General features: G+C 40.5%; 1 protein-coding gene across 4 annotated transcripts in view; it reads left to right on the top strand.

Annotated features, from left to right (window-relative positions):
• Nucleotides 1-16,247, top strand: part of LOC131138235 (uncharacterized) — a 50,985-nt gene that overhangs the window by 25,112 nt on the left and 9,626 nt on the right. For 3 of the 4 annotated variants that reach the window (XM_058087022.1, XM_058087013.1, XM_058087003.1), the window contains 26 exons: nucleotides 63-140; nucleotides 1,801-2,172; nucleotides 3,801-4,145; nucleotides 4,223-4,558; nucleotides 4,657-4,788; nucleotides 5,321-5,473; nucleotides 5,577-5,693; nucleotides 5,777-5,950; nucleotides 6,559-6,763; nucleotides 7,513-7,667; nucleotides 7,757-7,869; nucleotides 7,926-8,007; nucleotides 8,088-8,225; nucleotides 8,312-8,474; nucleotides 9,277-9,392; nucleotides 9,467-9,613; nucleotides 9,831-9,944; nucleotides 10,030-10,146; nucleotides 10,218-10,376; nucleotides 11,809-11,970; nucleotides 13,159-13,321; nucleotides 13,396-13,583; nucleotides 13,664-13,756; nucleotides 13,828-14,032; nucleotides 15,382-15,569; nucleotides 15,662-15,759. In XM_058087022.1, the coding sequence (XP_057943005.1) occupies nucleotides 63-140; nucleotides 1,801-2,172; nucleotides 3,801-4,145; nucleotides 4,223-4,558; nucleotides 4,657-4,788; nucleotides 5,321-5,473; nucleotides 5,577-5,693; nucleotides 5,777-5,950; nucleotides 6,559-6,763; nucleotides 7,513-7,667; nucleotides 7,757-7,869; nucleotides 7,926-8,007; nucleotides 8,088-8,225; nucleotides 8,312-8,474; nucleotides 9,277-9,392; nucleotides 9,467-9,613; nucleotides 9,831-9,944; nucleotides 10,030-10,146; nucleotides 10,218-10,376; nucleotides 11,809-11,970; nucleotides 13,159-13,321; nucleotides 13,396-13,583; nucleotides 13,664-13,756; nucleotides 13,828-14,032; nucleotides 15,382-15,569; nucleotides 15,662-15,759 (4,313 nt within the window). Of the gene's footprint in view, nucleotides 1-62; nucleotides 141-1,800; nucleotides 2,173-3,800; nucleotides 4,146-4,222; nucleotides 4,559-4,656; nucleotides 4,789-5,320; nucleotides 5,474-5,576; nucleotides 5,694-5,776; nucleotides 5,951-6,558; nucleotides 6,764-7,512; nucleotides 7,668-7,756; nucleotides 7,870-7,925; nucleotides 8,008-8,087; nucleotides 8,226-8,311; nucleotides 8,475-9,276; nucleotides 9,393-9,466; nucleotides 9,614-9,830; nucleotides 9,945-10,029; nucleotides 10,147-10,217; nucleotides 10,377-11,808; nucleotides 11,971-13,158; nucleotides 13,322-13,395; nucleotides 13,584-13,663; nucleotides 13,757-13,827; nucleotides 14,033-15,381; nucleotides 15,570-15,661; nucleotides 15,760-16,247 lie in introns of those variants that run through there. The other variant, XM_058087031.1, reaches the window with a different exon arrangement.

The following is a 16,247-nucleotide window of genomic DNA, read 5'->3' as shown; positions in this document are numbered from 1 at the left end:
AAAGTATCATTTGTTACTCCTGCAAAAACAAACGTCTGACAGCAGGGGGTGTGTTTTCACAGATGAACTGCACAGGGAGCACGGCTGCAGAGCGTTTCTCTGCACAGTGCTACGGAGATGTGGCAGGCCACCCTGTGGAGGTACGAGCATTTCGCTCTCATAGACACCATAACAGGCACTGCTACGGTCTGTCACTTGCACACTTGAACCTCAGCGTTGATGCTAAAGGCTGTTTGAGCCCGAATGGTCAGAAGGAGCTCAGAGCCAACCTCACACATTCTTCTCTGCTGTTGTTGAATTACTTTGGGGTGCCCACCGCTTCTGATCTCAGACTGGTACTCCGGCCTGGTCCTCAAAGGAGGGCCCTGGGCGTCAGGTTGGTGGTCGGTCAGTGGATCATGGCGTTCAATTTGGGATTGAGGGTGGAGAAGGTTGGACTGTATGGCTGGCACGCACAACTTAAGTATGGAGGTCAAAATGCTGCATATAAGAAGGAGATGACTGGTCGTGTTCGACTGGAAAGCTGGTGTCACATCTGGGCAGATGTTAGAACATCGTCGGACTCTGTCAACTCCAGTCTGCTAGTGTCTGTGCGTTGCAAAGGGAAGGGAAGATTAGTGTGGGAGCAGATTAGGAGATTCAATGGAACTATCGAGCAGAAGACATCTCTAACTGTTCATGGACAAGCTGGAAAAGACGGACTGAAAGCCGCTCTTGGATTTGAAAACCACCAGGACTCCCTACACTCTGTCTTCTCTGTTCTAAGAAAGGACAGGAAAGCTGAAGTGGGCTGGACACTCCAGCATCAGTGGGCCTCTCTCCTTTCCATCCTCCCGAACAAGGTGGACATTCAAGGTTTTGGTGAACTTCATGACACCTTCTTCTCTGGCAGTGCTCTGCTGTCTGTCAACAACCACTCTGCTGAATTAGACATCACCGCAGCCTTTGGGTCCTCCCCCTCCTTAAGGATTACATTTGAGGCTTCTGGTGTACCGACGGCACTTGAATACGTGAACACACCGTCCACAACTGATCAAGCTGAAAGCGACAAGTGTTCCGCACTCCTTCTGCTGAATCAACACAGGAAGAGCAACTGGAATGTTTTTATTCACCAGCGATGTGTCTATCTGAAGGTCAGACAGGAAACAAGATACATGTCTCATCTTGTTTCCCAACTCCAGGGAAGCTGCAGGGACATCTTCATCACGGAGATGACTCATTGCTTTCCTTTTGTTTGTGCGAATGACTCAGGCCAACAGTCAAAATTTCTTTTTCTTCATCTCTCCAACTCTGCTGCATGGTTTTGTCATGAATGGTCATGTTTTCCTAGACCTTGATTTAAAGGGGACCTATGATGCTTTTTCCACTTATAAATGTATAAGTATAGTATATGTATATGACTTTTTAATGTAGTTAGAATGTGGTAAAAGATGCCAAATAATGAGGCTAACCTCAGATAATGAGGTTTGTGTATTTGGAATTGAGCCATGAAGAAAGTTTGGGATGGTTCTGAAACGTAGACCTATATATCCGGAAGTGGCTTGGGAGTGAGACCAATCACAACGGATTGGGCGTGCCTGGAGGCGGGCTGTGGTCGGAGTAAATTAAACCGACCGTTGGACTCTGAAGAAAGAAATCCATAGGAACGCTGCAGAAGAATCCAGAAAGCTTTACGTGTACAACGGTGTGAAAATTAGCACAACAGGTCCCCTTTAACTGAAATATTCACCAGTCATTTTACAAAGCAAACAGTATAGAACTGTCATGTCATGCTAACTTTCTGTTATTTTTGTTCAATAGAGTCTCCTACCTTCACAAACATCAGTGAACATCTCCATCAACCATTCCGGTTGCTGCACAAATCTCAGTGCTGATCTCCTTGCCGAAGATAAACACAAAGTCAGCACTGCATTGTCGCTTACGTTTCAACCAAGCCTGAGTTTGAACGCATCTGTCCGACACTGTATAGAAGCAATACAAGCGCTGGGGGTTCCTTCTAATGGAGCACTGGTCGTCAGTGTCTCATCTGAACAGCTGCCAGTTGCAACGGTTGGAATTGAGCTTGGGAACTGTCACTTCAGTGGACATCTGGGCAAGACGCAAGTGTCAGAAGCAGAGGGGAATCGGTTATCTTACAATGTAAACCTGACCAACTACTGTCCTGTCTTACAGGTAAGCAGACCTCCATGTTAGAGATATTAATTTAGCTCATTAAAATATGGAAATAATAGGGTTAGACAAGCATTGGTTGTCACACATTTTTACTCAAGTTTCATTTGGTCATCATCAATGCGTATCCTTCTCATGTTCAAACTCACTGTGACAAAGTAATTAGGTATCAGAGACACAGGTATCAACCCCATCACAGAGACGGTTGGCACACATTGTGGGGTTGGTTGTCACTATGTTATTTAAGTGGGAAAAATAATTTTGGTCTTTGACACGTGTGGTGTAGGCGCATTATCATAGAGGAAATTATTACTCCTAATGTTATATTGCGTTTTTTCAAGAAATAATAAATCAATGATTGCTGTTTCGTGGTTAACTTTGGTGCATTATTAGTCCAAAAATGCTGAAATTCAACTTATATGTCATTTTCTGGGCATGAGACATCAGTAAAGACACAAAATTAGACATTTTATCACATTTCCATCAAACTTCATGTACTCAGCCATGGCACGTCCGACATGACAGAGTGGTAAGAAGTTCTCCTCCTATTCTGTGTGGAAGTGGTCATTTTTTTTGCTCCTTATTTTATTATTTTTTTCCCCACATTGTTTGAAATCCTTTCATAAGTTTGGAATAAATACATTAGAATAAATACATTTAGAATAAATCATTTTGGTCTTTGACACGTGTGGTGTCGGCGGATTATCAGTGAGGAAAGTATTGCTCCCAACATTATATTGCGATTTTTCAAGAAATAATAAATCAATGATTGCTGTTTCGTGGTTAACTTTGGTGCATTATTAGTCAAAAAATGCTGAAATTCAAGTTAGATGTTATATTCTGGGCATGAGGCATCAGTAATGACACAAAATTAGACATTCATCACATCACATTTCCATCAAACTTCATGTACTCAGCCATGGCGTGTCCGACATGACAGAGTGGTAAGAAGTTCTCCTCCTATTCTGTATGGAAGTGGTCATTTTTTTTGCTCCTTATTTTATTATTTTTTTCCCCACATCGTTTGAAATCCTTTCATAAGTTTAGAATAAATACATCAGAATAAATACATTTAGAATAAATCATTTTGGTCTTTGACACGTGTGGTGTTGGCGGATTATCAGTGAGGAAAGTATTGCTCCCAACATTATATTGCGATTTTTCAAGAAATAATAAATCAATGATTGCTGTTTCGTGGTTAACTTTGGTGCATTATTAGTCAATAATGCACGAAGTCAGCAAGAAGTTCTCCTCCTATTTTGTGTGGAAGTGGTCATTTTTTTTGCTCCTTATTTTATTATTTTTCTTCCCATATCGTTTGAAACCCTTTCTTAAGTTTAGAATAAATACATTGGAGGCTAAATAGTTAGCTTGCTAGCATACTAGGCAGCCTTGGCCGTCTCTTATGTCCCACATTAGCCATGTGGTGTAAACAAAGAACAATAGGAATGTAAAGGTGACGACCGGGGTAACACTTTCATGTCTACATGACTCAAATAATGGTTAAAAAACATATTTAGAAAGTCATAAACATGTTTTCTATACTGTAACTATGATACTATTCCATTAATTAATATTAACGTACAACAACATGGCGCATATTTCCAATATGTATGTATTTTCACCCACAGGAAACAGTCCTTCCAGTGACCCTAGTTCTAAATGGGTCCTTTTCCAGAGTCCCGTGTGGGTGTATGATCAGCTCTTCTCTCAGGGCAGACAGCCAATCCCTCTCATTGGATCTAGGACAGTCCTGCACCTCTCCACATCTCTCTGGGACTCTTACGCACACTTTCTCTGGGCTGAGGAGCCAAGGTGTTCCTCAGACGGTCATCGTAGAAGCCACTGCTCCAGGAGGTGCTGAACAGAATGGAGATCTGTTCATAAAAGCCGGGGCTTGTCGTCTTAGATTAGTTGAAGACAAAAGCAGGGCGTGGCGCTTCTGGGCTCTGCAGTCTAATTGCCCAACATTGCAGGTATGATTTTTTTTTTTTTATCCTAGAATGAATTCTGTTTGTGAGCTATTTTAGTAGCATTTATTGTGCCTTCCCAGGTCAATTTAAATGGATCAGTATGGCAGGAGAGTCAGGCTAAGTGGGCTGCCATGTTGGATGCAAATTTGGAGGAGAAAAGGACCTTCCTGCGTCTCGATGCACAAACCTGGCCTGAGTTAAGTGTGGAAGGTGAGCTCAGACACAACCTTCCTGCTCTCAGACATTTCCCTGAACACAGCAGAGTGATTGTAACAAGCAAAGTTGGGACGCAACAATTTGACACCGAGGCCCTGGTCTTATTGACTGGGTGTGCTGTGAAAGCCAGAGCAACCGCAATGTCACATTCTGGCCTCCAGGGGGCGCTTGAGTACACCAACAACTGCAGCATAGTTAAGGTGCATTTCCAACACATACGTGATTTACATGTTGTGACACCATTGCTCCCTGATGAATTGAACATATCAGTATTTCCATTTTACGTTGTGTGTTCTAGGAGTTGGGTAGCCCAGAAAGGATGCAAGCATCCGGGTCCGTATTTGTCTCCTCAACACTTGCTGAATCTCAAGTCTCCATGGCGATTGACAATGTAGAGTTGCATTCAGTGGCCGTGCTTAAGAAAACTAAGGTTTGGAAATCAAAAACTGTTGGGGTGTCCAAACCTTTTCCACTTTGATAGTTTGTAAACCAAGACATTTAGATATGCTAAGAAATTATATATATTTCTAGAAAAAAACTGCACCTCAACTTTGGGATATAGGTTAAAAAAAAGCATATTATTAATATAAGCTTTGGTCTTTTTTTCTCCCCATTTTTGCTGTTTTTTTATTCTAAATATTTCAACTTTATTCTTAAATAATCTTTGTATTAATTCATAATTTTTAAAAAATTGTCTTGTAATATCAAGACTTTGTCCCCATGACTTTATTCATCATATATCTACGTATATATCATTCATCATATCATATTATTTAGAATTTTGTTTTTTTACTGTAAAATGAACTGCTCGTTTTTTTTTTAATTTTAATGAAATTGTTACATTATATATTTCAAAACAGCCATGGGCCGTGCTTTGGACACCCCTGCCTTATAATTTACTAAACAAGCAAATATATTGCTCCATTTTCCATGCATCATTGTCCTCCGTTCTTTTTTTTTAGGAACAACATGAAATATTACTACATTTTAACCACACTGTGCCGCTGTTGAAGAAGTTAGGTCTCACTTCAGATGCGGAAATTGCATTGAGTTGTGGGCGTCATGGCAACCGGTCCTATTATTACAGGATAGATAGCAGTGTCCAAAACCAGAAGGTAAGAAAGTTATTGTATTTGATATTTGGCTGTTTGACATACACAATTAAACTCCCATGGGCCTGCAAAATGTCGAAGTGATAGAATCATGTTTACATTACAGTTAAGTCAAGAGGTAACTGTAGAGAGAACGAGTCGGGCAGTTACCGTGAAGAGTCATTTCAGGCATACATTGAACTACCTGAATACAACAGGAGTCCCTGGAAACAGCAGCATCCAGGTACGTAGATACAGGCAATCTATGATCAGCAAAGGACTGCTGATAGCTGATAACTGCTGATTGTGTGTCTTATGTGTATCCAGGTGGAGCTTGGGTCTTCCGAAGGAAAGACACTGACCCTAAAATCCCAATTTGGACATCAGAAAGTGGCAGTGAAACTAAAGATGAAATGTTTTCCCCAGACCAAAGAGATAACAGGAAGCATGTGGCACAGTGTCTTATGGCTTCAGCAAAGAGGAGTGCCACGCAATATAGAGGTATTCAACACCTGGAACACATGCACAATGTGTTTTTTGGTATGGGGGTGTGCTCAAGTCCAAGAACATGGCAGGTTGTCCTCTGTTTGGTGGATTTATGAAGGCTTTATGCTTGTAAATACACAAATAAATGATAAGTAAAATAACGTAACTCATATAACATAAACATAATGATAGATTACATCTAGAAATCTACAAGGAAATTAAGTAAATAGTTGGTCATACAGTTAGCTTGAATGCTCATGTTAGCACCAATGAACAAAGGAGCCTCAATTAGCAACTGCACAGCTCCCACAACGGAACCAAGACCTCACCTCTATGCATTCACGAACAGCATCAACCCGGGGGTATGGTGGATAAGGTTCAAGGAAGCGTCAGAGAAGTCATAAATTGCTCAACCACTTAGGTGCGTTTACAGACCGCCAAACACAGTAGGACAAAACAGCGCCCAAAGATTATCAGTGACACAAACCTTGTAAATTATGGACTTTCTAACAATTCCATTTGTAAAGGCCAAAGTACTGACACAGCTCCTGGAAGCAACATTTGTGGTTTTATGAGAGTATTGCTCTGTAAATCCAAGCTATTTTCATTCATTCCTCTTAAAGGGCTTCTGTTCCACTAAAGAAGTTCTGTCCCAGCTTCAGTCCAGGGCTCAGCTCACTGTAGATGGGCACAAGCTACTTGACTCTGGCATGAACGTGAGCACGGCTGATGGACGCCTGGCTGTGCTCCTCTCCTACTTACCACCACTTTCAAACCAAACATGGAAACATTTCAGCCTCCACGCTGCTGTGATGGCACAGTTTAAAGGTAAATTATTGGAACCACATTTTATTATGCATGTGCTAGCCTCGTCAAACAAAATGGGAAAAATGCTATATTGTATTCAATCTCAGTTTTCTTATGAGGTGTAACAATATAACACTCAACACTCACTGTGTCACCTTACTAAGGACACTTTACTAACAACACTCATTTCATCACACAGCAACTTAACACTCCAAAGGTATACCAGAGAAATATACAAACATATATCAATATGACATTAAAAAGAAAAAAAGACAACATTTTAAAGTGGCTGTGGCATGGCTCAAGTGGTAGAGTGGTCGTCTCTCATCCTGAAGGTTGCAGGTACGATCCTCCAGCTGTCAAAGTATCCATGGGCAAGATACCGAAGCCGTGTCAAAGCACACTGAGTGCCTTGGAGGTTGGAAAGCGCTATACAAGTGAAAGACCATTTACCATTCCCATAATGCATTTCATTTTGTGGATGACACTGCAGTGCTGCCAGAGGACCTAGAGCCCAGAGGGAGGCTGATGTCATTGCAGCGCCCCAATGAAGGAGTTGCTCAGACGCAATGCCTTACAACTTGAATAGGTTTTTTTTCCGAACTCACATTGATACATTTGGAATGTCGGACTGAGTCAGACTGTTGGGTTTTTATACTGTTATAAGTCTACAGTTTACAGTACTTTACAGTACTGTCCTTTACAGTACTTTTTTGTTACTTGCCTTGTTATACTGTACTTCCATCACACATTTTTTTTTTTTTTTGCAGGTCTTCTAAGGAGTATCGCAGTACATGTTCGCAATCAAGATTGGCGGACTCAACTGGTTGCGGACGTTGGGGGCTGGGGCGCGCAGGGAGGGTCCAAGGAGGCCAGAGTTACTCTCAAACATACTGCAGAGGGAGACTCCATCCCTGCTTTGCAGGTAAATACACATTGTTACAAATGGGACAGTAGGAATGAGAGGCAGGATTATTTGTACATTGCCAAGCATCTCTATCTTTGCTCATACAGGTTGAAGCCTGGGGAAGACAATCTGGCTCCCAGCTGAGGTTGTCCATGGCGGTAAACCCTGAACTCCCGTCCTCACTTGCTCTCATCATCCAAGGGCAGCATCTTCCTAGCAGGTACATGTGAAAATAATACACATCTGACAATTAGCATCTAATGTTGTTTTGTCCAGCAAGGACCTGACGGTGAAGGTGGTCCAGAGTTTTCCCAAGATGCTGATCCACTTGCCCTCACAACTCAATTTCCGTTCACAGGTATGATGACCTAGTTGCTCAAGTGATAAAAGTAAGACTCAGCAGCAACAAATATAATTCTGTGTCATCCTCTTGAACAGCTAAACCAATCCGAGTCCGGTGTAGGAGGTTTAGTGGAGGTGTTGTCAGGCAAGAGGCGGCTCTGGACCCTTGGGGAGTTGGCAGTGATCGACGGTGGTTACAGGCAATCTCTGGAGGTCAAACACTCATACCCGCAGGTATGGCTGAAAAGTGTTTATTACACACTCCTTTGGAAGTACTGTACAATGCCATTGAAAGGAATCAGACTGTCTCTGCTTTGCAGTTGAAACTGCTGCCCAGGACAGTTGCAGTGAAAAGTGTGTACGAAGCCAGGAACTGGAGTTATCAAGTGCAACACGCAGCCGTGTGGGGAAACCAGGAGTTCAGCGTGTCCGGTCTGTACTCCGCACCTCCAGTGCTGGAGAGAGGGAATCACACTCTAAATGGTAAACACTACATAACAGTTACACACATGCATATTTACATGCTCCATATTGCCTTTGTTATATGCCTATATTGTCAAGCACTTCATTACCGATACCAATATCAACCAATAATATATATTTTTATATATTTTTATATATTTTTTTAGATATTTTTAGATATTTTTAAATATTTTATATTTTATATATATATATTTTAAATATATTTTTTTGTGATGCCACTTCATACATTACACAAATAAACACTGTGTAAAATAACACAAATACAGCACTATTAGTTATATAAGTTAAGTTATATCAAAAAATGCCAACTAAAATAACATGTTCTTCTATTATTGACACAATCCAGTGATCCACAGTCCACTCTAAATGGTAAACACTACATAACAGTTACAAACATGCATATTTACATAATATAATATATATAATATAATATATATAGTATAATATAATATATATTTTTAATATATTTTAATATATTTTAATATGTTTTTATATATTTTTATATTTAGATATATATATATTTTTATATTTTATATTTTTTATATATTTTTAGTGATGCCACTTCATACATTTCACAAATAAACACTGTGTAAAATAACACAAAGACAGCACTATTAGTTATATAAGTTAAGTTATATCAAAAAATGTCAACTAAAATAACATGTTCTTCTATTATTGACACAAGTGAGATATGCTTCTTGAGCTGCATCGCTGCATCAAAAATCCCGCCTTTAAGAACAATCTGTGCAGGTATTTTTTGTGTGTATTCTTTTTGATAAGACACTCTTATGCTTCACCACAGTTCAAATCAAGTGGCGTCCTCGTATGACCAGTTTTGAAATGACACTAGAGCGGTCCTTACTGGGTCGGGCAGACAGTGTTTCACTTGGATGGATGAGGCACGGCCGACCAGAGCAGGTTAGATGCTTATTATCTTTTTTATTGTCTTTTCTGGATTTATAGTCATATTTATCTGGTTTGTCTATTTCAAGGTGAAAGCTCTGAGCATATGGAGTCGATCCAAGGAAATGAATGAGACCACGGTGGAGCTGAGTCAGCCCTTCTCGTCTTCACTTAGCCAAACACGCCTTCACATTCTCTCACACCGCTCGGAAAGAGAGCAACGCAGCATCCAACAGGTGCTTCACATATTTTATCATCGTAAAGCTTTCGTCCATCAACCCACATCCAACTATGATGCTGTTTGTTTTAAACGATACACTCAATCATTTACCAATCCTGGAAACTTTTACTTTATGATGTTGATGTGTACCTGCATCTTGAACAACTATAATTATAATATGGAGGAGGGTGTTTTCACATCATTTACTCTATCTTTATTTTGTCCTAACTCAGGCCCGCCTGTCTTGGGTCAGCGGCCTGCCCGTCAACATCTCCTTCAGCCTGAACAAACAATGGCAGTCCAACTTCAGCAGGGGAGAGGCTTGCGCTCTGTTGTCCATTCAAAAGGCAGGAAACAACTCATGATGACAAAGTGAATTGAGCATCCATTTTGAATGAGAGCGTAATGTATCTTGTACTTGTGTGTGAGTAGATGGCGGTGTCCCCTGTCAAGGGTTGTGTATCTGTCAGTCAGGATGGAAACCTATACTCACAAAATGCTGAGCTAAGATGGCACAACAGGAGTGTCAAGCAGGGCATGAAATATCAGGTACACACAATAAAAGCTTAGCCTAATGAACAATTATTGCATGTTAACCGACCGTGTGTGTGTTTCTTCAGAGAGGTTCGCGAGGATTGCACACCCTCCACTTGAATATCGGCCTTGACCAAGTGTCCCCTGAACCGTGTCCCTCGCATTCACTCTTGACTAAAATCCAAACCAACCTCAGAGATCGCTTTGAGTACACGGTATTGCTTGGCCTGTGCCCCCCACAGCCTGTGAGTATTCTTTCTGTCACTTCCTGTTCGTGCACTCAGTTCTGCCAGGGAACACATTTATAGCAACACACGTCTTATTTACTGGGAATTTACCATAAGAACCACTATTGAGCGCACCAGAATATAAGCCACACCTAGGGGTGCCACCAGGAATTTTGGGTCCCATGAAAATCACATTGTAGCCCCCTGAACAGATTTTGTCACCACATGTTTATTTTTGGCTGCACGGTGGTTGAGTGGTTAGCGCGCAGACCTCACAGCTAGGAGACCAGGATTCAATTCCACCCTCCGGGTACTCCGGTTTCCTCCCACATTCCAAAAACATGCTAGGTTAATTGGCCACTCCAAATTGTCCATAGGTATGAATGTGAGTGTGAATGGTTGTTTGTCTATATGTGCCCTGTGATTGGCTGGCGACCAGTCCAGGGTGTACCCCGCCAAGACAGCTGGGATAGGCTCCAGCACCCCCCGCGACCCTCGTGAGGATAAGCGGTAGAAAATGAATGAATCTATATTTTTTTTGGGCTATTGGAATTGTCCTACCCTTTCCCTCCAGAGAAAAACATATTGCATATATAATTGCATATAATTGTCCACATTGTAACATGGGATATTTACACTGGAAGACACACCACAAACCTTGCCATCCTACCTCCACTTGGTGCTCCCAGCATCCCAGATGAATGGGACGTAGCAAAAGCTGTTGTAATTCTACACTTGATCAAACATACTTCAAATTTTGCCAGATCAAAACACACTTCAGCACTCAAGTTCCTGAACGTGCACTCTAAGCATCATGGGAATTGTATTTTTCTAGCCATAAATTAGCCAAATAATTGTTTCAACCATAGGGTTCAAAGCCTGTGAAAAAGTAGCATGTTATAGTCCAGACTTTACGGTATGTCTCTTTATCGCTACTATATGAGTGTATAGATGGCTATAGGGTTGTTAGTTCATGTTTACAGGGCTCTCATATTTCATATTTAAAAGGTTGTAAACAGCTTTTCTATGCTCCAACTACAAAAATATTTTTTTTGTAATGAAACTAGACAAATCGATATTAACTTTTCTTCTCACCCGTACTAATTATCTACCCTATTGCTGGGAAGCCAACATTTGTAAGCTTTTACACTGGAATGACATATTCACTAATAATTAAGCAGTCTGGATCATATTGTGGTCATCAGTCTCTGATGTTAGCATGAGCCCATTAGTCACTCCACTTGTTTTGCAAATGACCAAACCTTTGAATCTGCAAGGCTCCTCCATCTATGCTCCAGAAGCATAATATCTACAATGGTGGACAGTGGACACAGGTCTTAGAGTTGACCCAAACCAGAACTTGAATATACAGTATCTCTCATCTGCAATGATAATTCATGTTTAATGTTTCCATTAACATTACAACTATTGAATTATTATTGTCTGTCAGGCTCTGTTGTGGTCAGGATGCCACAGACTGAACTCAGGACAGGAAGTGTTTTATGCACAGTCTCGTCTGTCGGCGTCTGGGCGGGGGACCCTTTGCAGTCTCACGCTCGCCCTGACCAACTCATCGACTGCTCAGGCCTCCAACATCACTCTCTTCACGGAGGTACACACGAAAGCGGGATTTTATTTGCAAAGCAGGCTTATTTGGAGGTGGAATTTTTTTGCCCATCATAACACAAACCTTATGTGAGATATAAACATACGTCATTTTCCTTTTCTGTAAAGTTATAAAAATAGAAGAGCTGTCAGAACAAATACTTAACAGCAGCAACTCATTTATTTTATTAATTACTTTTTTTTTTAAATTGTGCTTTTCATGTGTCAACCCGTATCAAACATGCTCTCTTATTGTGGAGTTGCATCATCACCTCTTTCTGTTTTGTCATTTTACGTATTTATTTTTTCAAACCGACCGCTCAATTTGAACAAAACAAATGAGACTCGTGATTGATTGAAAGACTTTAGTCATATCTTTCCTTTCTGTTTTCCATATAAAATGTAATAAAGAAAATGCACTGTTACACCCGCAAACGTAATAACTGCTCACAAACGTAATAAACCCCTCTTTTAATAAGGGAGAATGTCTAGATGTCATTTTTAGGATATTAACAAGATCATTCTTTTTTTTCTTTTTTGTATCATTTGAATACATTAAAGGAATCTTTAATTATTAAATTATAATTTATTTTAAATAAAAAAAAGATAACATAATTGTGACAATTGCAGTGGTTTTAATAAAATTAATATTACGATTATTATTATTATTATATTTTATTATTTCTTTTGATTATTTCCTCCCCATATACACACAAAACCACACATACAATAATATACTGTAACTAAAACGCACATGTACACCCACAAACAAAGCCAACAGTACAATGCAATCTTTTCTTGATTTAATTCATGAAATTCATTAATGTTTGTTGTATTGACTCTTGGTGCTTTGTAAATATTGTTGTGATATTTACACCAATGAAGCAAATTTGAATCTAATTGAATGGGAAAAATATGAATACTAATAATCTTCTGCTTATACAGTACAAGTTGCTCACTAAATTTTCTTGCCACATATATTCTTCTTCTTTAGATTATTGCCCATTTTCATCATATCAAGTGGTGTGTATACAAATGAGCAATAAATATAATTCCACATTAAAAGACAATACCATGCAAATTAACGTTTTTGCAATGTGTCACATGAGAAGCCTGTGTGAGTGCTTAAAAAAAAAATGCTCCAAGGGAGACTGTGTGGCTTCCATAAGCATAAACACATTTTATACCGTATCAGTCTAGGATGGGGAACTGGAGTGTGGAGGCGGGAGGCAGCGCTTTATCATGGCCTCGGGGGTCTGGCCTTCTTGTGCAAGCGCGACTCGACCACAGAGAGGAGATGTGGCTGAACAACACAATAGAGGGACGATGTCTCCAGACTACAGCAGGTTATAAAAACGGTAAATATCAGCATTTAGAAAAACATCACTGACATCCTGAAGTGTATGATGATTATTTGTCATATTATGAGCAGGTTCTGGCCTGAGCGAAGATGTCTCCCTGGTGGCGTGTCTGGGCACACATTATAGTCTGATGGTGGATGTGCAAAAAGGAGAAGGCAACAGCCAACGTGAAGCTTTGGCAAGTTTGTCTGCAGGAGCAGCCAATCAGAGGCTGAGCCTGAGAGCAAGTGGCTGTTTGCAGAGTCTCACTGCCGTGGAGGTGTTCATGCTACAGATGTATTACAATGACCGGATATGTATAACCACCATATGATTTGACATATTGAAATATTTTTGAAGGCACGGATTCATGCTGTGAGCTCTCAGATCAGAAACAAGCTCTTGGAGAGAATCAGGACCATAAAGCATCTTCTTACGGAATTCAGACAACAGGTAAGTCCGTGATGTAATGCTTCATCTTTGAAAAAGCTGCTTTTTAAGCCCGTTCCTTGTCATCCTTTCAGTCCAGAGGCAGTGAGCTTCTCCAGGATCTGAGCGTGATGCTTCTGCATATCACCCAGCATGTAGAGTTTGTGTTGGGGCACGGAGGCGCAAGTTTGTCGGCTCTGTGGCGCAGCAGCTCTCTCCGACACGCTGTCACCAGCAGCTTGCCTCGCTCTCTCAACCTGCTGCACCAGGCCTCCATGTTGGGACAGCTGGAGCTGAAGAGTAAGTGCAATAAGAACCGGCTAGCTGCTGCCCACATTGTGCAGAGCCATATTCACATACTAGGACAGTAAAACGCATTGGATCAGTGATTTACTTGGGTCTTTCAGAGACAAACAGGTAATGTTTTGTTTACAAAAGCACTGAAGCTCAAGTCAAGCTTAAACTGAACTTGAGTCTTCCTCCATTTTGACACTCATCAAACCGATTGTCTCCCTCGGTTGTGGTGCAACCAAAAATACCACAATGTAAGTACATGTAATTACAATCACTAAATGTGCTGCATAAAGTAATGGAAAATTGTTTTATTTCATTTGAACATGCATCAGATTACAATTGAATGCATCACATAATCAGTTCCCAGTTCCACATGTCCAAAAGGAGTAGGAAGAAGCAAAGCTTATTAAATCCTACCCCTCCAACTGGTACCATCAGTAACTGTTACATTTGTTCACTTCCTGCTTTCCTAATATTGTTTAAGTTTTTTTTTAATTTATTAAAAAAATTATTAATTTTTATTTATTTATTATTTTTGTATTGTTCTTTTTTATTTTATTTATTTGTTTTCTTTTTTATTTTTATTTTTTTTTATTTTTTAATGTTTTAATTTTTTTATTTTTTTATCACGTACCGAAGTACAAGGTGATATGACCATACAATGACACAATGGGTACCATAGTAAGTGTCAAAATAGTGATATATATATCACATCATGACTGGTTCAAGACTCTTCATCCTTGTATTTAGCAAACATCAGGTGATTAGCAGGTGAAAAATTCTACAAGCGCTGCCGAGCAATCAAGCAGGTAAAAATATTAAACACAAAAATCACTACCGAGAAAAACAGCAAAAACGGCCAAGCAGCGAATAGTGAACACACAAACAGGTCATGACAGGTTATGAGTAGTACATGCCGAACATAAAGGCAGTGCTGGGAGGATCTGGTAGCAGGTACATGGAGACAATCTGGCAACAGGTGCAGAAAAACGAGGACCTTAAGTACGCCAGGCAGTAATGGGAATAAGGTGTGTCGGATGGCTTGTTCCCAGTGTGCTGCAATGAATAACAGACAGGTGGCAGCAAAGCAGCACATACAGGACACGACGTAAATAATATCCATATTGATAAAATTATACTAAAATAATTTCAGGCTAAGACCACAAAAGCAGATATTTCATGTAAAGATGTAATAATGATTTATACCGAAATGAAAGATGGGTAAAATATTGCTCAATTTGACTTCAAAATGAAAAAAGAATGTCAGATTGTGTCCAGAGTGTCCAGACCTGCATGCCTCCGAGTCCTAGAGAGAAATGGAACACATCTATGTACTGTATGTGCTCCATCCACAGGGCCCCTGGCCACTCTTGCAGGCGTGTACCAGGACGTGAAAGGCCACAAGGTGGAGGCTCTATGGAGGGAAGCTGTTCTTTTGTGGACTGACAAGCTTCTGCAGGTCTGCCCTGCTCTGCTGGGAAGTCCTCAGCTAAGGCCTGTGACTCAAGCCAGCATCTCTTCACTCAACCATGCCATGGATTTAGTAAGCCAGGCCATTATTTTTCATCGGCATGAACAGCTCATTATATGAATTCATGTTTTTATAGTGAATGCACTACTGATTTTATGAAATAGGCTGGCCAATACGCATACCACTGGGTGGAAAACAGGCTGGCAGTGGCTCTGTCCGGAATCAGGAAGCAACTGGCTTCAGTCTACAAATTATCGTCCAGGTACTGAACATCAGATACATATGTGAGAATAGATTCATGACCTTTCTTTAACATATGACGTTTTTAAATGGAGTTGAATTTAAGAACGAGGTCATTGAAGCGACATACAGTGGAGTGAAAAAGTGTTTACCCAGAGAAGGACTTGCTAGTGTGTGTTATTGTCCTGCTGCAGAATCAAAGTTGTCATGTTCTGAGTTTCGGTGTACGCAGATAGCACGACCCAAAGTGTAGGTAAAAGTTCAACAATAATGACTGCGAGGCAGCGACAAGAACCTAAAACAAAGAGCAAATAAACCACTTCCACAACCCCAGGACAGTGCACCTGAAGTAAATAGGGAAGAACAAAGCATATGGAACAGAAAACAAAGCAAGGCAGGAAATGATCACAAAATAAGACTGTACAAACAGGAACTGAGAACGTAAACAAACTATCACGCTGTCTAACTCACCAATCGTGACGCAAGTTGGCTTCAGCTTGAGGTCACCAA

This window comes from Doryrhamphus excisus, chromosome 1, assembly GCF_030265055.1.
Source record: "Doryrhamphus excisus isolate RoL2022-K1 chromosome 1, RoL_Dexc_1.0, whole genome shotgun sequence".
NCBI classification, from domain to species: domain Eukaryota; kingdom Metazoa; phylum Chordata; class Actinopteri; order Syngnathiformes; family Syngnathidae; genus Doryrhamphus; species Doryrhamphus excisus.
Note: the sequence above shows the minus strand (reverse complement) of the source record. Positions and strands in the feature narration are given on the sequence as shown.